Raw genomic sequence first — 22,127 nt, forward strand, 5'->3', positions numbered from 1 at the left:
TTGAAGGTCAGCATCTAAATGATCTCTGAGAAAATGTATATGGTGACTTTGGCACTCTCATGTTAAATATATTTTTACAAACATTGTATGTCTTTGTGAGGCTGCAGGACCGCTCTCCATGTCTTGTACACATTAGACAGAGAAAAAAGACTAATATGTTTGCACGTTGCATTATAACTTTAAAACATAAAATGCTGGTGTAGGGCTGCAGTGCCACTACAATCATTTAGATATCCTTGTCCTAAATATATGGACAGGAAGAAAAGTCAAACAACACATATTGTTGTACATATAACACCCAGTTGGAAGGCTGCAGGATCTCTCAGCTTGTAGATGGCATTGTCTTTTGAAGAAAGGCTGGACTTCCAATAACTGCTATCATTTGTGTAAAAGTGCACTTGTTTGTGGCATCAGTGGCAGTATATCAATGTTAATTTTAATTTCATGTTCAAAGTCATGGTTGTTAAGCTTATAGCTTGGGAATTTCAAGTGATTTTTAGACCTTGCATTATAAGTGCACCAACCCTGTCTGTTGAAGTTTCAACAAGGACTTTTAAAGGTCTTTTTTATATAAACTTTAGTAGTAACTGTTGGATCGCTATCAGACATACATGGAGCCATTTATGGTCACAAATTAAGTCTGCTTCTTTAAGCTTTTTTAATCATAAAAGATTTTTCATTACATTACTTGAAAATGTTGAGATTTTCTACTTGATTTCTCACTGAATGTCGCAACCACCTCATTGAGAAAATCTTACTGGGTGCCCTCCTAGTGCCTGAAATGGCGCTAGGGGAGGCAATTGTTGCTCGTGTTGGCGAGCCACGTACAAGAAAAAACTCCACCACACGGCAGTAGGCGGAGTTGGGCCAGAACTCCACGTTACAAGGGTAACACGAAGTGGCCAATAATCTTTAAACTCCACCTGCAATATATCGCCCACCCCTATTGTTAGACCTGGCACCTTGGCGTGAGTCTCCCTTCCACTTTTTGCTGATGTGCCTCTGATGTTTTGCTGGTTTTCCGATACTCAGGGCACTGCGCCACGGCTGACCCGTGCCGCAGTGCAAGTGCTCCCTACTGTAAATTGTACATGCGATTGGTATCCATGATTGGTTCATTGGATTTACTGTTAGTCCCTAGTAAAGTGCACTAGAGAGTGCCGGGGCTTGTAAATGCCAATACTACTAGTGGGTTGCAGCGCTGGTTGCGCCACCCACCGAAGCAGCCGTAAAGATGTGTCTGGGAACTGCGACCGCAGAACCCGCGTGCGGTCTCGTACTGTCACGCCAGCTGGGCAAGTGCACCCACTTGCCAGCCCCGAACCTTCCCTTGACTACATATTAGTCACCCCTATGGTAGGCCTGCGGGCAGGGTGCGTTGTAGGTGTAAGGTAGGACAAGCCCTGATGTGTGTGGCATGTCCTAGTAGTGACTTACCCCCAAAACCGTATTTCACTATTGAAGGCTACCTGCTCCATTAGGCCAGACTGAGCTGCTGGAATTATTACACCCTATAATCCCAGCAGGCTCAAGGAGCATGGTAGCGAGTCGTGTTTAGTATGCCTGAACTCAGGATGATAAAATATTTATTTTAGTAAAGTTTATTTTAGTATCCTGGGTTTGCAAATGCTACTTTTAGAAAGTTAGCATTTGCTTGCCTAACCATTTCAGCCCGCCTCTGCTGGTATGTGTATCTGACTGTCTGGGACGTGTGAGTGACAGGGCTGGGAGGATGACAGGTGGTGAATGCGCAGATTACAACTTAGTGGGAGGTAGGAGTGCCTCTTGACTCGAACTGTAGCTGTGCTCTGCCACCACAATGCTGGCTCCTCCCTCCTGGGGAGCGACTGATGACTCAGCCGGCACCTGGCCCAGGAAGGGCGAAGCCCCCATCAACAAGGTACTCTGGCCGCCCCTGTCCGCACAATGCTGGCTCCACCTCCTGTGGGGCGTCTGATGCGCCTGCCCCTCACACTGAAAGCAGAAGCCAGAGTACACCCACCAGGGTACTCAAGGACTGAGAGTGGCTATGCAAAGGCCCCCCTGGCCTGCGAGAACAAAAGAATTGGCCTATAAAAGAAGGAGCCCTGCTCCTTGAAAATTAGATCCTGTTTGGGCCACAGAAGGACTCTGCCCGACGAGAAGGACCGTGAGAGACAAGGAAGGGTGCTGACTCTTGCCTGTGTCTGGTGCCTTACTGCCAAAGGAGGGGAAGAAGAAAAGACTACGAGAAGACTTTTGCTTTACTTTGTGCCAAACTCTGCTAAAGAGATCTCCAAGGGCTTGCAACTGAACTTGCCCCCTGACCAGCGTCCCAGGACCAGTGGACGCTACCCCCTGAAAGAAAGCGACTGCGGGTGCTGGCCATCACTGCAGTACCGACGAAGGAATCTCCTCCAAGGCAACGACATCCACCTGACCACCGTGACCGGGGCCCAAAGCAACAGCGAGAGCAAAGTGAGGTCCAGCCACCGCTGGCCCGAACACCGTGACCGCAACTGCACCGGGAGCCCGAGAGCAAAGTAAAGGAGGACCCGTCCGGTCCGAGCTCTCGAGGTGACTGCGCAACGAGCAGCCACTCACCTGCAAAGACGGACAGTTGCCCTGTGAGAATCCGCAAGGTCGGTAGCCTGCCCGACAGCCCAGCTGTGAGCATACAGCTGCACCGGCACTTGGCTGGGTACGTCCTGCGCTTGGGGACCGTACTGCCACTTGCCGCCACCGCACAGCCGCCGCCTTCAGGGTCGGAGCGGACGACGAGAAGAGGACCCTGCCGCCACAGAACACCGCTGCCCCGGATGACCCGTGAACTGCTCGGCTGAGAGCCGCAACGAACAGCGACCCCGGGAAGGCAACGCGACGTGGGACAGATCCCCTGAGAGCCGCCTGCTCTACAAGAACTTGGTTGACATCGGCCTGAGGGCCCTAAGAGAACGCTTAAACTGCTAGAAAGAACTGTGGTAACCTGAACTGAGTAATTTGCAACCGTTATCGTAAAGTACGTTGACTGTATTCACAAGCCTGCTTAAAATCTATATAAAGATATATATTTTTACAGAATACAGTCTGGTCTCGTTGTGTGGTGGGTTGGTTGTAAAGGTGTACTATTGCAAGTGTTTAACCCTATGTGCCCCAAAGATTAGCCTACGACTGCTTAAGCCACACTACCTAGAGGGTAAGCAGAGGTTGTCTGGAAGGTAACCCTCAGCCCTGACGAGGAAGAGAGAGTCCCTGCTTGTCGCTAGTGCTACACTGCGCCAACTAGAGCCTCCCCCTTCCTACATTGGACGCAGCGGTGAGGATTTTCGAATTTACACTTGCGATATCTATACCTGAGCTTCTGACCACTACACAAGGATTACGGTCCAGTTACTTAGCCACAGACTTTGCTTTTTGAATTTTGCCGAAAGAAGATTCCGAGTGCGAAAACCATGCCAGGCACGAAGAGCCTGGATGGAGCGGAGTCCACGACCTCGGAGGTGTTTGAGGTCGAGTGGGACGCCGCGAAGCTGGATAAATACTCAAAGACCGAGCTGAAGTTTTTCTGTAAGAAACTCAAGGTTCCGCACGCTGGTTGCAAGAATAAGCCAGAATTCTACAAGGCCCTGAAAGCCTGGGTAGAGTCCAGAAAGGCCCCGGAGGATCAAGACGCCCTCGCGGAACAAAATGCAACGGAGGAGCAGAATGCACTTGGGGATCTGGTGGATCTCGAACGACAAGACAGCGAGCACAGCTTTGGTAAAGGCCTGTCGCCAGAGGAGCTGGCGGACAGGCAGGAAACGAGGAATCACGAAAGAAAGCTGGCAGAATTGAAAATCCAACTGGAGCTTGAAACGAAAAGAATGGCGCTGGAAGAGCGAAAGCACCAAATGGATTATGAAGTAAAAATGAGGGAGATAAGTCTCAAGGAGAGAGACTTGGATCGTCCTCCCTCTGGTGGCAGCACATCGCCAGTGCAGGTAGAGTCAAGAGTGCACCTCCCGAAGGACGTAGTTAAGGAGTTCTTTAAGGGGGATGACATAGGACAGTGGTTTAGGGCATACGAGGTAGCCATGTCCTCCCACCGGGTCCCTGACAAGGATTGGGGAGCGGGGTTGTGGGGAAGGTTCCTTAGCGAAGGGAGAGATACCTTGCTAGATTTGCCCGTCGAAAATCAGAGATCCTATGCCCACATGAAAGAAGCTTTAATGAACAGGTACGGGCGTACCCCTGAAATGTATAGACAGAAGTTTAGGGGATGTACTAAGCGGCCTGAGAATACGTATGTGGAGTATGTGACTTACTTTTGCAGAGCGCTGGATGGTTGGGTGAAGGGTAGCAAAGTTAATGATTTTCAAGGTCTCTTTGATTTAATTGCATGGGAGCACTTGTCTGATCACTGTTTTCCTGAGTTACGCCAACACCTGATCGATAGCAAGCTGTCCAACCCGAGGAAGCTTGCTGAGGAGGCGGACCGCTGGCTCAGCACCAGGGTCCACAAGGGTCCCGTGGGAGACTCCGCCAAGAGTGGGCAGGGTCCCCAGCAGAAGAGTGGGGGGGACAAGGGGGGAAAACAGAAAGGGTTCCAAAAAGGCCCCCAAAGTAGTTCCCAGGGGAGCCCGCAGCAGGGTTCTCAGCCTCCCCCACCCCCGAAGCAGAATGGAGCCCCGACAGGTAAACCTGTTCCAAAGGGGCCCTTCAATTGTTACAAATGTGGGGAACCTGGACACATCTCCAGTGACCCCAAGTGTCGCCTGTTTGGAAAACCCGCACCCACTGGTGCTCCGCCCCGTCAAGTGACTAGCGTTCACCTGGGAGAAGAAATGATGGTCCCGGGGGGTGGAGATCCCGTTCACATGACCCTGGTCTCGCTAGGAGACAGTGAGATGATCCCTACGAACTACCTGCCCTCTAACACTAAGAAATATGGGCAGGTGGTGATCATCAATGGTAAGGAAGCTGAGGCTCTTAGAGACACAGGAGCCAGTGTGACTGCAGTGAGGCAGCACCTGGTGTCTCAAGAGCAGGTTGTACCCCATGCCTACTGTAGGGTTATCAACGCTGATAATTCAGAGAGTCAGTGTCCGATGGCTCAAGTTCCCTTCGAGTGGGGGGGGGGGTCTCTGGTACTCTGCAGGTCTGTGTAAGAAAAACCATGCCTGTTGACTGTTTGCTAGGGAATGACTTGGAGCACTCCCCTTGGGAAAAGGTGGAGAAGACGACTCACCTGCGGATGGTGGGTCTGCCTGACTGGGCGTGCGTGACCACCCGGTCAATGGCAGCCAGTAGGGGAGATCAAGAGGTCCTGGGGCCTGAAGGAGAGGCCCAGGAACCGGCCTTAGGGAGAAGGCGCAGGGGGCGCGGGAAACCGGCCCCTGAAGTTCCCACGGTCCAGGAGGAGGCAGACCTTGAGGGGGATGCCCTGGAGCCTACAGGGGAACAGATTGCCGAACTGGGGGACCTGCCTGAGCTGACCCATTGGCAGCAAGAAGGAGGACCTTCCAGGGAGGAATTCTGCAAGGAGCAGAAAGAATGCCCTTCTCTCGTGGGTATGCGGCAGCAGGCTGCTGACCAGGCCAATGGTGTTCAGGCCAAAACACATTACGTGTACTGGGAGAACGACCTCCTGTATTCAGAGCCTAAGGCTGCTGAACCTGGGTCAGCCCGTGTGCTGGTGGTACCCCAGAAGTTCAGAGCCTTCCTACTGGGTCTGGCTCACGATGTGCCTTTAGCAGGACATTTGGGGATGGACAAGACCTATGACAGGCTTGTCACCCACTTTTACTGGCCCCAAATGCATAAGAGTTCAGACGCTCATTGCAGAACCTGTCCGACTTGTCAGGCAAGTGGGAAGACCGGAGGGAAGAACAAGGCTCCCCTCCAACCCTTCCCTGTGGTCGGTACGCCATTCCAGCGAGTGGGTATTGACATCGTTGGGCCTCTGGACCCCAAGACAGCCATGGGCAACAGGTTTATCCTGGTCTTGGTGGATCATGCCACCCGGTACCCTGAAGCCATCCCTCTGAGGACAGTGACGGCCCCCGTGGTGGTACGTGCACTGATGGGAATTTTCTCACGAGTGGGATTCCCTCTAGAGGTGGTGAGCAACAGGGGGACCAATTTCATATCCAAGTATATGAAGTCCCTTTGGCAAGAGTGTGGCGTAACGTATAAGTTCACCACGCCTTACCATCCCCAAGGTAACGGGTTGGTTGAGAGATTCAACCGAACCCTGAAAGGCATGATCATGGGCCTAGAAGGTCCGATGAGGCGTAAGTGGGACGTCCTCTTACCATGCCTACTCTTTGCATATCGCGAGGTGCCCCAGAAGTCCCTAGGGTTCAGCCCCTTTGAACTACTGTACGGCCACCCCGTGAGAGGACCACTGAGTTTGGTAAAGGAAGGCTGGGAGCAATCTCCCAGGAAACCTCCCCAGAATGTATATAGCTACATGCTGGCCTTCAGAAACCAGACCAGACGCTTCAGACAACTTGCCGAGGCAAATCTGGAAGCGAGCCAGGAAGAAATGAAGCGGTGGTACGATCAGAATGCCACTCTGGTCGAGCTTCAGCCTGGACAAGAGGTGTATGTCCTGGCCCCAGTGGAGCCCTGTGCCCTTCAAGATAAGTGGACAGGCCCATTTGAGGTTGTGGAGCGCAAGAGCCCCGTGACATACTTGGTGGACATGAAGACGCCCAGGAACCCTTTGCGGGTCCTACATGTCAACCGCCTCAAGCCCCACTTGCGAAGGTCCGAAGTGGGCATGTTGTTGGCAACTGATGACGGAATGGAGGAGGAGTCGGAGCCTCTTCCTGACCTCTTGGTGGCCTGTGAGAAAGATGGGTCAGTGGATGGAGTTAACCTCTCACCCACCCTGACCGCCGAACAACAGGAGGACTGCCGCCAGTTGCTGGGGCAGTTTCCAGATCTGTTCTCCCTGGTTCCGAGTGTCACAGATTGGTGCGTCCATGATGTGGACACCGGAGACAGCTTACCTGTGAAGCATAAGGCTTACAGGGTGACTGACAGGGTCCGGGCCTGCATCAAGGAGGAGGTCTCCAAGATGCTTGCCCTCGGGGTGGTTGAGTCTTCCAGCAGTCCTTGGTCCAGCCCCGTGGTCTTGGTTCCGAAGGCTGCTGCGCCGGGAGCCACACCCGAACTCCGGTTCTGTGTGGACTACAGAGGACTCAATTCAGTCACGAAGACTGACGCGCACCCCATCCCCAGAGCTGAAGAGCTCATTGATCGGCTGGGGGCTGCTAAGTTCCTTAGTACGTTTGATTTAACGTCTGGGTACTGGCAGATCGCCTTGACCGATGGGGCAAGGGAGAGGTCGGCATTCTCTACACCGGATGGGCATTTCCAGTTCCGGGTTATGCCATTTGGAATGAAGAATGCCCCTGCCACCTTTCAGAGATTGGTCAACCAGGTGTTGGCTGGACTGGACGAGTTCAGTGCCGCCTACCTGGATGACATCGCGGTGTTCAGTGGCACCTGGCCAGAACACCTGCGACACCTCTGGGAAGTGTTGATGGCCCTGCGCAGAGCAGGCCTCACAATCAAGGCAAGCAAGTGCCAGATTGGGCAGGGTTCAGTGGTGTACTTGGGACATCAAGTTGGGAGTGGCAAGGTAGCACCCTTGCAGCCCAAAATCGAGACCATCCTGGCTTGGGAACCCCCCAAGACCCAGACCGCAGTGAGAGCCTTCCTGGGGCTCACTGGGTATTACAGGAGGTTTGTCAAGGGCTATGGCACGATCGTGACCCCCTTGACAGAGCTGACTTTGAAGAAGCAGCCCAGGAATGTGATTTGGACTGTCACCTGTCAGAAGGCTTTTGACACCCTGAAGACTGCCATGTGCACGGCGCCCGTGCTCCTGGCTCCTGATTTCTCCAAGGAATTCATAGTGCAAACAGACGCTTCAGAGCATGGTGTAGGGGCTGTTCTTTCACAGATGACTGAGGAGGGCTTTGACCAACCCGTAGCCTTCATAAGCAGGAGGTTACTTCCACGGGAAAGTAGGTGGAGTGCAATAGAGCGTGAAGCATTTGCTGTGGTCTGGGCGCTGAAGAAGCTAAGACCCTACTTGTTTGGGTCTCACTTCCGAGTTCAGACGGACCACAGGCCCCTCAGATGGTTGATGCAAATGAGGGTTGAGAACCCGAAACTGTTGAGGTGGTCCATTTCTCTACAGAGTATGGACTTTACGGTGGAACACCGCCCTGGCACCGATCACGCCAACGCTGACGGTCTGTCCAGATTTTTCCGCCTTAGTGATGTGGAACTCCCTGGGGAAGGGTAGTTCCCCCCCACATTTCAGCTGGAGGGGACACATGTTAGACCTGGCACCTTGGCGTGAGTCTCCCTTCCACTTTTTGCTGATGTGCCTCCGATGTTTTGCTGGTTTTCCGATACTCAGGGCACTGCGCCACGGCTGACCCGTGCCGCAGTGCAAGTGCTCCCTACTGTAAATTGTACATGCGATTGGTATCCATGATTGGTTCATTGGATTTACTGTTAGTCCCTAGTAAAGTGCACTAGAGAGTGCCGGGGCTTGTAAATGCCAATACTGCTAGTGGGTTGCAGCGCTGGTTGCGCCACCCACCGAAGCAGCCGTAAAGATGTGTCTGGGAACTGCGACCGCAGAACCCGCGTGCGGTCTCGTACTGTCACGCCAGCTGGGCAAGTGCACCCACTTGCCAGCCCCGAACCTTCCCTTGACTACATATTAGTCACCCCTATGGTAGGCCTGCGGGCAGGGTGCGTTGTAGGTGTAAGGTAGGACAAGCCCTGATGTGTGTGGCATGTCCTAGTAGTGACTTACCCCCAAAACCGTATTTCACTATTGAAGGCTACCTGCTCCATTAGGCCAGACTGAGCTGCTGGAATTATTACACCCTATAATCCCAGCAGGCTCAAGGAGCATGGTAGCGAGTCGTGTTTAGTATGCCTGAACTCAGGATGATAAAATATTTCTTTTAGTAAAGTTTATTTTAGTATCCTGGGTTTGCAAATGCTACTTTTAGAAAGTTAGCATTTGCTTGCCTAACCATTTCAGCCCGCCTCTGCTGGTATGTGTATCTGACTGTCTGGGACATGTGAGTGACAGGGCTGGGAAGATGACAGGTGGTGAATGCGCAGATTACACCTTAGTGGGAGGTAGGAGTGCCTCTTGACTCGAACTGTAGCTGTGCTCTGCCACCACAATGCTGGCTCCTCCCTCCTGGGGAGCGACTGATGACTCAGCCGGCACCTGGCCCAGGAAGGGCGAAGCCCCCATCAACAAGGTACTCTGGCCGCCCCTGTCCGCACAATGCTGGCTCCACCTCCTGTGGGGCGTCTGATGCGCCTGCCCCTCACACTGAAAGCAGAAGCCAGAGTACACCCACCAGGGTACTCAAGGACTGAGAGTGGCTATGCAAAGGCCCCCCTGGCCTGCGAGAACAAAAGAATTGGCCTATAAAAGAAGGAGCCCTGCTCCTTGAAAATTAGATCCTGTTTGGGCCACAGAAGGACTCTGCCCGACGAGAAGGACCGTGAGAGACAAGGAAGGGTGCTGACTCTTGCCTGTGTCTGGTGCCTTACTGCCGAAGGAGGGGAAGAAGAAAAGACTACGAGAAGACTTTTGCTTTACTTTGTGCCAAACTCTGCTAAAGAGATCTCCAAGGGCTTGCAACTGAACTTGCCCCCTGACCAGCGTCCCAGGACCAGTGGACGCTACCCCCTGAAAGAAAGCGACTGCGGGTGCTGGCCATCACTGCAGTACCGACGAAGGAATCTCCTCCAAGGCAACGACATCCACCTGACCACCGTGACCGGGGCCCAAAGCAACAGCGAGAGCAAAGTGAGGTCCAGCCGCCGCTGGCCCGAACACCGTGACCGCAACTGCACCGGGAGCCCGAGAGCAAAGTAAAGGAGGACCCGTCCGGTCCGAGCTCTCGAGGTGACTGCGCAACGAGCAGCCACTCACCTGCAAAGACGGACAGTTGCCCTGTGAGAATCCGCAAGGTCGGTAGCCTGCCCGACAGCCCAGCTGTGAGCATACAGCTGCACCGGCACTTGGCTGGGTACGTCCTGCGCTTGGGGACCGTACTGCCACTTGCCGCCACCGCACAGCCGCCGCCTTCAGGGTCGGAGCGGACGACGAGAAGAGGACCCTGCCGCCACAGAACACCGCTGCCCCGGATGACCCGTGAACTGCTCGGCTGAGAGCCGCAACGAACAGCGACCCCGGGAAGGCAACGCGACGTGGGACAGATCCCCTGAGAGCCGCCTGCTCTACAAGAACTTGGTTGACATCGGCCTGAGGGCCCTAAGAGAACGCTTAAACTGCTAGAAAGAACTGTGGTAACCTGAACTGAGTAATTTGCAACCGTTATCGTAAAGTACGTTGACTGTATTCACAAGCCTGCTTAAAATCTATATAAAGATATATATTTTTACAGAATACAGTCTGGTCTCGTTGTGTGGTGGGTTGGTTGTAAAGGTGTACTATTGCAAGTGTTTAACCCTATGTGCCCCAAAGATTAGCCTACGACTGCTTAAGCCACACTACCTAGAGGGTAAGCAGAGGTTGTCTGGAAGGTAACCCTCAGCCCTGACGAGGAAGAGAGAGTCCCTGCTTGTCGCTAGTGCTACACTGCGCCAACTAGAGCCTCCCCCTTCCTACATTGGACGCAGCGGTGAGGATTTTCGAATTTACACTTGCGATATCTATACCTGAGCTTCTGACCACTACACAAGGATTACGGTCCAGTTACTTAGCCACAGACTTTGCTTTTTGAATTTTGCCGAAAGAAGATTCCGAGTGCGAAAACCATGCCAGGCACGAAGAGCCTGGATGGAGCGGAGTCCACGACCTCGGAGGTGTTTGAGGTCGAGTGGGACGCCGCGAAGCTGGATAAATACTCAAAGACCGAGCTGAAGTTTTTCTGTAAGAAACTCAAGGTTCCGCACGCTGGTTGCAAGAATAAGCCAGAATTCTACAAGGCCCTGAAAGCCTGGGTAGAGTCCAGAAAGGCCCCGGAGGATCAAGACGCCCTCGCGGAACAAAATGCAACGGAGGAGCAGAATGCACTTGGGGATCTGGTGGATCTCGAACGACAAGACAGCGAGCACAGCTTTGGTAAAGGCCTGTCGCCAGAGGAGCTGGCGGACAGGCAGGAAACGAGGAATCACGAAAGAAAGCTGGCAGAATTGAAAATCCAACTGGAGCTTGAAACGAAAAGAATGGCGCTGGAAGAGCGAAAGCACCAAATGGATTATGAAGTAAAAATGAGGGAGATAAGTCTCAAGGAGAGAGACTTGGATCGTCCTCCCTCTGGTGGCAGCACATCGCCAGTGCAGGTAGAGTCAAGAGTGCACCTCCCGAAGGACGTAGTTAAGGAGTTCTTTAAGGGGGATGACATAGGACAGTGGTTTAGGGCATACGAGGTAGCCATGTCCTCCCACCGGGTCCCTGACAAGGATTGGGGAGCGGGGTTGTGGGGAAGGTTCCTTAGCGAAGGGAGAGATACCTTGCTAGATTTGCCCGTCGAAAATCAGAGATCCTATGCCCACATGAAAGAAGCTTTAATGAACAGGTACGGGCGTACCCCTGAAATGTATAGACAGAAGTTTAGGGGATGTACTAAGCGGCCTGAGAATACGTATGTGGAGTATGTGACTTACTTTTGCAGAGCGCTGGATGGTTGGGTGAAGGGTAGCAAAGTTAATGATTTTCAAGGTCTCTTTGATTTAATTGCATGGGAGCACTTGTCTGATCACTGTTTTCCTGAGTTACGCCAACACCTGATCGATAGCAAGCTGTCCAACCCGAGGAAGCTTGCTGAGGAGGCGGACCGCTGGCTCAGCACCAGGGTCCACAAGGGTCCCGTGGGAGACTCCGCCAAGAGTGGGCAGGGTCCCCAGCAGAAGAGTGGGGGGGACAAGGGGGGAAAACAGAAAGGGTTCCAAAAAGGCCCCCAAAGTAGTTCCCAGGGGAGCCCGCAGCAGGGTTCTCAGCCTCCCCCACCCCCGAAGCAGAATGGAGCCCCGACAGGTAAACCTGTTCCAAAGGGGCCCTTCAATTGTTACAAATGTGGGGAACCTGGACACATCTCCAGTGACCCCAAGTGTCGCCTGTTTGGAAAACCCGCACCCACTGGTGCTCCGCCCCGTCAAGTGACTAGCGTTCACCTGGGAGAAGAAATGATGGTCCCGGGGGGTGGAGATCCCGTTCACATGACCCTGGTCTCGCTAGGAGACAGTGAGATGATCCCTACGAACTACCTGCCCTCTAACACTAAGAAATATGGGCAGGTGGTGATCATCAATGGTAAGGAAGCTGAGGCTCTTAGAGACACAGGAGCCAGTGTGACTGCAGTGAGGCAGCACCTGGTGTCTCAAGAGCAGGTTGTACCCCATGCCTACTGTAGGGTTATCAACGCTGATAATTCAGAGAGTCAGTGTCCGATGGCTCAAGTTCCCTTCGAGTGGGGGGGGGGGTCTCTGGTACTCTGCAGGTCTGTGTAAGAAAAACCATGCCTGTTGACTGTTTGCTAGGGAATGACTTGGAGCACTCCCCTTGGGAAAAGGTGGAGAAGACGACTCACCTGCGGATGGTGGGTCTGCCTGACTGGGCGTGCGTGACCACCCGGTCAATGGCAGCCAGTAGGGGAGATCAAGAGGTCCTGGGGCCTGAAGGAGAGGCCCAGGAACCGGCCTTAGGGAGAAGGCGCAGGGGGCGCGGGAAACCGGCCCCTGAAGTTCCCACGGTCCAGGAGGAGGCAGACCTTGAGGGGGATGCCCTGGAGCCTACAGGGGAACAGATTGCCGAACTGGGGGACCTGCCTGAGCTGACCCATTGGCAGCAAGAAGGAGGACCTTCCAGGGAGGAATTCTGCAAGGAGCAGAAAGAATGCCCTTCTCTCGTGGGTATGCGGCAGCAGGCTGCTGACCAGGCCAATGGTGTTCAGGCCAAAACACATTACGTGTACTGGGAGAACGACCTCCTGTATTCAGAGCCTAAGGCTGCTGAACCTGGGTCAGCCCGTGTGCTGGTGGTACCCCAGAAGTTCAGAGCCTTCCTACTGGGTCTGGCTCACGATGTGCCTTTAGCAGGACATTTGGGGATGGACAAGACCTATGACAGGCTTGTCACCCACTTTTACTGGCCCCAAATGCATAAGAGTTCAGACGCTCATTGCAGAACCTGTCCGACTTGTCAGGCAAGTGGGAAGACCGGAGGGAAGAACAAGGCTCCCCTCCAACCCTTCCCTGTGGTCGGTACGCCATTCCAGCGAGTGGGTATTGACATCGTTGGGCCTCTGGACCCCAAGACAGCCATGGGCAACAGGTTTATCCTGGTCTTGGTGGATCATGCCACCCGGTACCCTGAAGCCATCCCTCTGAGGACAGTGACGGCCCCCGTGGTGGTACGTGCACTGATGGGAATTTTCTCACGAGTGGGATTCCCTCTAGAGGTGGTGAGCAACAGGGGGACCAATTTCATATCCAAGTATATGAAGTCCCTTTGGCAAGAGTGTGGCGTAACGTATAAGTTCACCACGCCTTACCATCCCCAAGGTAACGGGTTGGTTGAGAGATTCAACCGAACCCTGAAAGGCATGATCATGGGCCTAGAAGGTCCGATGAGGCGTAAGTGGGACGTCCTCTTACCATGCCTACTCTTTGCATATCGCGAGGTGCCCCAGAAGTCCCTAGGGTTCAGCCCCTTTGAACTACTGTACGGCCACCCCGTGAGAGGACCACTGAGTTTGGTAAAGGAAGGCTGGGAGCAATCTCCCAGGAAACCTCCCCAGAATGTATATAGCTACATGCTGGCCTTCAGAAACCAGACCAGACGCTTCAGACAACTTGCCGAGGCAAATCTGGAAGCGAGCCAGGAAGAAATGAAGCGGTGGTACGATCAGAATGCCACTCTGGTCGAGCTTCAGCCTGGACAAGAGGTGTATGTCCTGGCCCCAGTGGAGCCCTGTGCCCTTCAAGATAAGTGGACAGGCCCATTTGAGGTTGTGGAGCGCAAGAGCCCCGTGACATACTTGGTGGACATGAAGACGCCCAGGAACCCTTTGCGGGTCCTACATGTCAACCGCCTCAAGCCCCACTTGCGAAGGTCCGAAGTGGGCATGTTGTTGGCAACTGATGACGGAATGGAGGAGGAGTCGGAGCCTCTTCCTGACCTCTTGGTGGCCTGTGAGAAAGATGGGTCAGTGGATGGAGTTAACCTCTCACCCACCCTGACCGCCGAACAACAGGAGGACTGCCGCCAGTTGCTGGGGCAGTTTCCAGATCTGTTCTCCCTGGTTCCGAGTGTCACAGATTGGTGCGTCCATGATGTGGACACCGGAGACAGCTTACCTGTGAAGCATAAGGCTTACAGGGTGACTGACAGGGTCCGGGCCTGCATCAAGGAGGAGGTCTCCAAGATGCTTGCCCTCGGGGTGGTTGAGTCTTCCAGCAGTCCTTGGTCCAGCCCCGTGGTCTTGGTTCCGAAGGCTGCTGCGCCGGGAGCCACACCCGAACTCCGGTTCTGTGTGGACTACAGAGGACTCAATTCAGTCACGAAGACTGACGCGCACCCCATCCCCAGAGCTGAAGAGCTCATTGATCGGCTGGGGGCTGCTAAGTTCCTTAGTACGTTTGATTTAACGTCTGGGTACTGGCAGATCGCCTTGACCGATGGGGCAAGGGAGAGGTCGGCATTCTCTACACCGGATGGGCATTTCCAGTTCCGGGTTATGCCATTTGGAATGAAGAATGCCCCTGCCACCTTTCAGAGATTGGTCAACCAGGTGTTGGCTGGACTGGACGAGTTCAGTGCCGCCTACCTGGATGACATCGCGGTGTTCAGTGGCACCTGGCCAGAACACCTGCGACACCTCTGGGAAGTGTTGATGGCCCTGCGCAGAGCAGGCCTCACAATCAAGGCAAGCAAGTGCCAGATTGGGCAGGGTTCAGTGGTGTACTTGGGACATCAAGTTGGGAGTGGCAAGGTAGCACCCTTGCAGCCCAAAATCGAGACCATCCTGGCTTGGGAACCCCCCAAGACCCAGACCGCAGTGAGAGCCTTCCTGGGGCTCACTGGGTATTACAGGAGGTTTGTCAAGGGCTATGGCACGATCGTGACCCCCTTGACAGAGCTGACTTTGAAGAAGCAGCCCAGGAATGTGATTTGGACTGTCACCTGTCAGAAGGCTTTTGACACCCTGAAGACTGCCATGTGCACGGCGCCCGTGCTCCTGGCTCCTGATTTCTCCAAGGAATTCATAGTGCAAACAGACGCTTCAGAGCATGGTGTAGGGGCTGTTCTTTCACAGATGACTGAGGAGGGCTTTGACCAACCCGTAGCCTTCATAAGCAGGAGGTTACTTCCACGGGAAAGTAGGTGGAGTGCAATAGAGCGTGAAGCATTTGCTGTGGTCTGGGCGCTGAAGAAGCTAAGACCCTACTTGTTTGGGTCTCACTTCCGAGTTCAGACGGACCACAGGCCCCTCAGATGGTTGATGCAAATGAGGGTTGAGAACCCGAAACTGTTGAGGTGGTCCATTTCTCTACAGAGTATGGACTTTACGGTGGAACACCGCCCTGGCACCGATCACGCCAACGCTGACGGTCTGTCCAGATTTTTCCGCCTTAGTGATGTGGAACTCCCTGGGGAAGGGTAGTTCCCCCCCACATTTCAGCTGGAGGGGACACATGTTAGACCTGGCACCTTGGCGTGAGTCTCTCTTCCACTTTTTGCTGATGTGCCTCCGATGTTTTGCTGGTTTTCCGATACTCAGGGCACTGCGCCACGGCTGACCCGTGCCGCAGTGCAAGTGCTCCCTACTGTAAATTGTACATGCGATTGGTATCCATGATTGGTTCATTGGATTTACTGTTAGTCCCTAGTAAAGTGCACTAGAGAGTGCCGGGGCTTGTAAATGCCAATACTGCTAGTGGGTTGCAGCGCTGGTTGCGCCACCCACCGAAGCAGCCGTAAAGATGTGTCTGGGAACTGCGACCGCAGAACCCGCGTGCGGTCTCGTACTGTCACGCCAGCTGGGCAAGTGCACCCACTTGCCAGCCCCGAACCTTCCCTTGACTACATATTAGTCACCCCTATGGTAGGCCTGCGGGCAGGGTGCGTTGTAGGTGTAAGGTAGGACAAGCCCTGATGTGTGTGGCATGTCCTAGTAGTGACTTACCCCCAAAACCGTATTTCACTATTGAAGGCTACCTGCTCCATTAGGCCAGACTGAGCTGCTGGAATTATTACACCCTATAATCCCAGCAGGCTCAAGGAGCATGGTAGCGAGTCGTGTTTAGTATGCCTGAACTCAGGATGATAAAATATTTCTTTTAGTAAAGTTTATTTTAGTATCCTGGGTTTGCAAATGCTACTTTTAGAAAGTTAGCATTTGCTTGCCTAACCATTTCAGCCCGCCTCTGCTGGTATGTGTATCTGACTGTCTGGGACATGTGAGTGACAGGGCTGGGAAGATGACAGGTGGTGAATGCGCAGATTACACCTTAGTGGGAGGTAGGAGTGCCTCTTGACTCGAACTGTAGCTGTGCTCTGCCACCACAATGCTGGCTCCTCCCTCCTGGGGAGCGACTGATGACTCAGCCGGCACCTGGCCCAGGAAGGGCGAAGCCCCCATCAACAAGGTACTCTGGCCGCCCCTGTCCGCACAATGCTGGCTCCACCTCCTGTGGGGCGTCTGATGCGCCTGCCCCTCACACTGAAAGCAGAAGCCAGAGTACACCCACCAGGGTACTCAAGGACTGAGAGTGGCTATGCAAAGGCCCCCCTGGCCTGCGAGAACAAAAGAATTGGCCTATAAAAGAAGGAGCCCTGCTCCTTGAAAATTAGATCCTGTTTGGGCCACAGAAGGACTCTGCCCGACGAGAAGGACCGTGAGAGACAAGGAAGGGTGCTGACTCTTGCCTGTGTCTGGTGCCTTACTGCCGAAGGAGGGGAAGAAGAAAAGACTACGAGAAGACTTTTGCTTTACTTTGTGCCAAACTCTGCTAAAGAGATCTCCAAGGGCTTGCAACTGAACTTGCCCCCTGACCAGCGTCCCAGGACCAGTGGACGCTACCCCCTGAAAGAAAGCGACTGCGGGTGCTGGCCATCACTGCAGTACCGACGAAGGAATCTCCTCCAAGGCAACGACATCCACCTGACCACCGTGACCGGGGCCCAAAGCAACAGCGAGAGCAAAGTGAGGTCCAGCCGCCGCTGGCCCGAACACCGTGACCGCAACTGCACCGGGAGCCCGAGAGCAAAGTAAAGGAGGACCCGTCCGGTCCGAGCTCTCGAGGTGACTGCGCAACGAGCAGCCACTCACCTGCAAAGACGGACAGTTGCCCTGTGAGAATCCGCAAGGTCGGTAGCCTGCCCGACAGCCCAGCTGTGAGCATACAGCTGCACCGGCACTTCTCCTGGGTACGTCCTGCACTTGGGGACCGTACTGCCACTTGCCGCCACCGCACAGCCGCCGCCTTCAGGGTCGGAGCGGACGACGAGAAGAAGACCCTGCCGCCACAGAACACCGCTGCCCCGGATGACCCGTGAACTGCTCGGCTGAGAGCCGCAACGAACAGCGACCCCGGGAAGGCAACGCGACGTGGGACAGATCCCCTGAGAGCCGCCTGCTCCACAAGAACTTGGTTGACATCGGCCTGAGGGCCCTAAGAGAACGCTTAAACTGCTAGAAAGAACTGTGGTAACCTGAACTGAGTAATTTGCAACCGTTATCGTAAAGTACGTTGACTGTATTCACAAGCCTGCTTAAAATCTATATAAAGATATATATTTTTACAGAATACAGTCTGGTCTCGTTGTGTGGTGGGTTGGTTGTAAAGGTGTACTATTGCAAGTGTTTAACCCTATGTGCCCCAAAGATTAGCCTACGACTGCTTAAGCCACACTACCTAGAGGGTAAGCAGAGGTTGTCTGGAAGGTAACCCTCAGCCCTGACGAGGAAGAGAGAGTCCCTGCTTGTCGCTAGTGCTACACTGCGCCAACTAGAGCCTCCCCCTTCCTACACCTATGTTTTGTTCGCTATTCTATTTCACATAGGTTTTCATCATCTCTCTTCTTTCTTCAGGTGCCAGTAATCTCGGACTGGAAGAAGTTATTACAGAACTACCTGTTTCTTCCACACCATCCCTTGATGCTAATTCCATATGCGGTGCTGTATGATAGAAATGGCTCCATACTGTACTTGATGGAAGACCGCCATGTTTCAGGTAACAATTTTGTACAGAGCATAGTAGTGGAATGTGGAGGAAGCTCATCTGTGAGGCAGTATATCAGTCTTCCATTTCCGAATTTCTGTTATCCAATAGAGCTACTTATTTTAGGAATATAGGCACCATGTGACAACACAGGTTTCACATCTTCATTACATGCAGGTGAGACCCCCCCCCCCCCACCCAGAGCACCATGCATGTTAAAATGTGTGTAGACAATGTGAAGGAGACTGAATAGAAAGAAGGAGGCGATCACTTTCCTTTTAGTTCCTAAAGGTGTGAAGCAACAGAGAATATTCCATTTTTTGTTTGTTTCTTTACAGTCTCGGTGCTATTTTTCTTCTCGGAAAGCATATGGACATTGCTTGTCTGACTAGTGATTACTCCCTTGTCAGTCGTGTTGGGTGAAGGTCAATACCACCCAGAAAATTATACTGGATGCGGGCAAAAGAATGTTAATTTATGCTGTTTTATGTAGGTAAGGATACTAAAGGAAATTTCTAGGCAACCTATATTCCTTTATGGGGCCCAAAAAACATAATTCAATACCTTGAAGGGCTCACATCAGTTTTGTACGACCATACTAGGGTACACAGATGTTAGTTGTCTTCCTTACTCTCCTTATATTTTTTGGCTGACTAACTTACATTTAATAATTGATTAACGGAGGCACATTATTCCATATACAAATATTGTCAGGATGAGCAGGCTTGCCGGCCTTTCCACCCTGTAAATTCTCCATTGTAAGGTGCTGTTATATGCGAATAAAGGCGAGCTGATGCATGAATCCAGCACTGCTTCCTTGTTTTAACAATTGCCAGGCTTGGTTTTTTAATCTATTCCAACCTTACTATACAGGTTGCTCTCCCTCCTCCCGCAAACATCCTGATGAAGACCCTCCTTGGTGGTTTTGATCAACCACTCAATCCATAGGGTTAAAACGTTGACGCCCTTTTAGGTGTTGGGTCAGCGAGCAGTCTGCTAGGAGGTGCAACATTCATTTGGCTATAGTGTATGTTCATTTCGACAAATCAAATTTTGTTACTGTGTTCTTTGTTTGTAGTTTCCAAAGGACCAAACTCTGACAGTATCAAATTCTTAGGGCCTCATTTAGAGTTTGATGGGCTTCCCACCATCCGCCAGAGTGGTAGAGGTCATTTCCTTGGCCACCATGGTTAACTACCGCCCACCATATCTAGAGCTCTCCTTCCAGTACAAAACCTACATATAGTTTTACAATAAGGTGCACAGGTGTGTGTATGGTGCTACGCAGCCGGTTTGTGTGACAAGCCAGGGAAGAGAGTGATAGCAGGCCATGCTTAGTAAATATGGTTCTGCGCTGCTCTCTCCCCCTAACACAATGCAGTGCAGCAACATTGGTTACTGCTTAGTGTCTGCTATTTTTTTGTTGCTTGCAGCCTGAATACTTCTATCTAGTGGTTGAGTATTGAACTATGTAATATGTAATGCAAGTTTTCTGTAGTTACCCATATTCCTAGATTGTTTTCACTAGAACCATTGTTATTCCCTAGTTCCTCCATACAAAATATTCCAGTCAAGCACTCTGTGGCTGCCTCATTGCTATACTCCCTTACTGCTCATCAACATTCATGCCAGAACCTGCTTATTATATGTGTACATTTAGGCAAGCCTTTTTTTGTTCCTTGTAAAAGTCTATTTGGTGTTGGAAGACCCCTTTGCTATTGCCTTCTGTTTTGTATTTCAATGGCATTTTGATTGCAGTTATTAATTTCTTTTTTGTGTATTTTACCATGTAACTGTTATTTTTCATATATACCTGTTGTTTTGTCTTTCTTTTGTAGACATGCTGCGTTCATACGGGTTAGGGGAGGAGGAGGGGGCTTGTGTCTTATTAGTTGAAGGACATTGTTAAAATACATTTTTGATAGAAACCTTTTATTTAGAATTAGGCACTTTTTTGTTTGTCTCCTACTGCATCCTTCACTTTGAAGAAATTACTCTTTTAATTCCAGGATAGAATGTGGGTACTTGTTGCCGATCTTATGCATTGCACTCTTCTCTATGCCACATACTATAAAATAAAATATTTAAAAGTTTGGTTTTAGTATGTTAGTTTCAATGTAGTATGACTACACACATTACTTTCTAATTAGGTACTAGCCACAGATCATAGTCGTAGCACTGTTCATACTATAATATGCAATAAAATATTGCAGTAAGTTTTTATTGTGACTTCATCAAAACATGGTTCACACACAAAAAGTTTAAAAGAGAAGTTTTAGAGCAAATTGCTTTACTTCGAAAAATTTACTTTCCTATCCATAGTTTTTGACAAAACACCTAATAAATACATGAACTAACAAACACGTAAAGAAATCTTATTATGCCGTAGGTTTGTTCATCAAAGTGTTAGATGTTTGGAAAGATCTGTAACTGGTGTGTGTCCGTGTTCATTTGAACGACATTGGTTTGGGTGTGATGTGCACAGTGCAAACAGAGCGTTTCCTAAGGCCTAGAGCTTATAGTCCATGGGGTAATGTGCATCAATTTATGATGAATAAATGGCAGAAATCTGTAATATTTGTAGTAAAAACTGTTTCAACGCAGAGGCAGAAATCACACAGATATTATCGTATAATTAACAATAACCTTTTTACTGTTCCTCTGAAATATATTAAAACAACTTAAAAACTCACTTTAAGATTAGGCCCAGGCGTAATTCAAATTAGGCGTGCTTGGTGGGGACGTGGTTCACTGAGTTGGCACACCCATACATGTTCATTGGCTGGATTTGCCTGGAGAATAAAACATCAATGATGACTTTTCTGCGAAAGTGAAGCAGGCAAGCAAACTGGCGGAAATCTTGAAACCTGGAAAACCATTGCGGCTGGATGACACCCTATTCTGGGCAGGTCCTCCTGGCTGGCACCACTGGCTTTAGGCGACAGGAATCCCAGGTGAAAGCCATGGTTTCACCAGCCTCTCACAGGGGTTGCAGGAGCTGTTCTGCCCACAAGAGCCCCAGACAATTCCTCTGTCTAACTTTAACCTGCCATTGTTAGGGAAGGAGGCCATGCCCAGTGCCTGGAGCCCTGGCCTGAGGAAACCTGGTCTGCCAGGTGAAAGCCATGGCTTCGCTTGCCCCTCACAAACATTATGGGAGCTGTTTAGCCCGCAGGAGACACATACTCCTCCACGGCCCAACGGCACCCTGCCTTGGGTATGTTAAGTAACCCTGCTTGGTGTCTGGAGCCCTAGCCAGCGGGAACCTAGCCTTTTAGGTGAAAGCAACGGGTGATTATGGGTGCTGTTCAGCCCACAGGGGCCCCAGACTCCTCCTCAGTCTGATGCCACCCTGTCCTGGTGTGGGATGGTGGTGCTGCCTGGTGCTGCAGCCCTGGTATGCGGGGACTGGAACTACAAGTTGAAAGCCATTGCTTTATCCACCTCTCACTGGGGATTACTGGAACTGTTTAGCCTGCAGGAGTCCAGATTTCTCTCCTGCCCAACTCCATCCTGCCCTGGGATCTGCTTGGTAGCTGGGGCGTCACAGGGGTACAATCTACTTCACACCCTAGAGGGATAAAAGAGTCGTTCCCAGTCTGCAGCACCATGTCCTGGGTAGGGACTGTCACCCCAGTCCATCGGCTAAGGGTGCCTTTTGTCGGTGAGTTCCACATACTGGTGCCTGAGGCTGGGGAGCCAAGGAAGGTTAAGGTCCCAGAAATCCATCCTCTCTCCTTGGGCCCGCCTAGGAAGCTCTTTTTCCTCGACTATTTAGGCCCTACAAAGTGTAGCCTTACAGAACCCAGGGGGGACTCAAGTTAGTGTTAGCTGTGTCGGCCGACCCTCTGGCCATCTGGTTGGCCAGCCACCGAAGGATGAGCCAGGGAATGGAGCCTAGGGCTGGGGGCTTCCACCCC

The 22,127-nt window shown here is 51.9% G+C and overlaps 1 protein-coding gene across 1 annotated transcript in view; it reads left to right on the forward strand.

Moving 5' to 3' along the window:
- LOC147711945 (uncharacterized) overlaps positions 1-22,127 on the forward strand; it is a 210,543-nt gene that overhangs the window by 139,632 nt on the left and 48,784 nt on the right. The window contains exon 5 of the mRNA XM_086922665.1: positions 18,078-18,219. Coding sequence (XP_086778791.1) covers positions 18,078-18,219 — 142 coding nt within the window. The remainder of the gene's footprint in view (positions 1-18,077; positions 18,220-22,127) is intronic.

Source organism: Lissotriton vulgaris, chromosome 5 (assembly GCF_964263255.1).
Source record: "Lissotriton vulgaris chromosome 5, aLisVul1.2, whole genome shotgun sequence".
NCBI lineage: Eukaryota > Metazoa > Chordata > Amphibia > Caudata > Salamandridae > Lissotriton > Lissotriton vulgaris.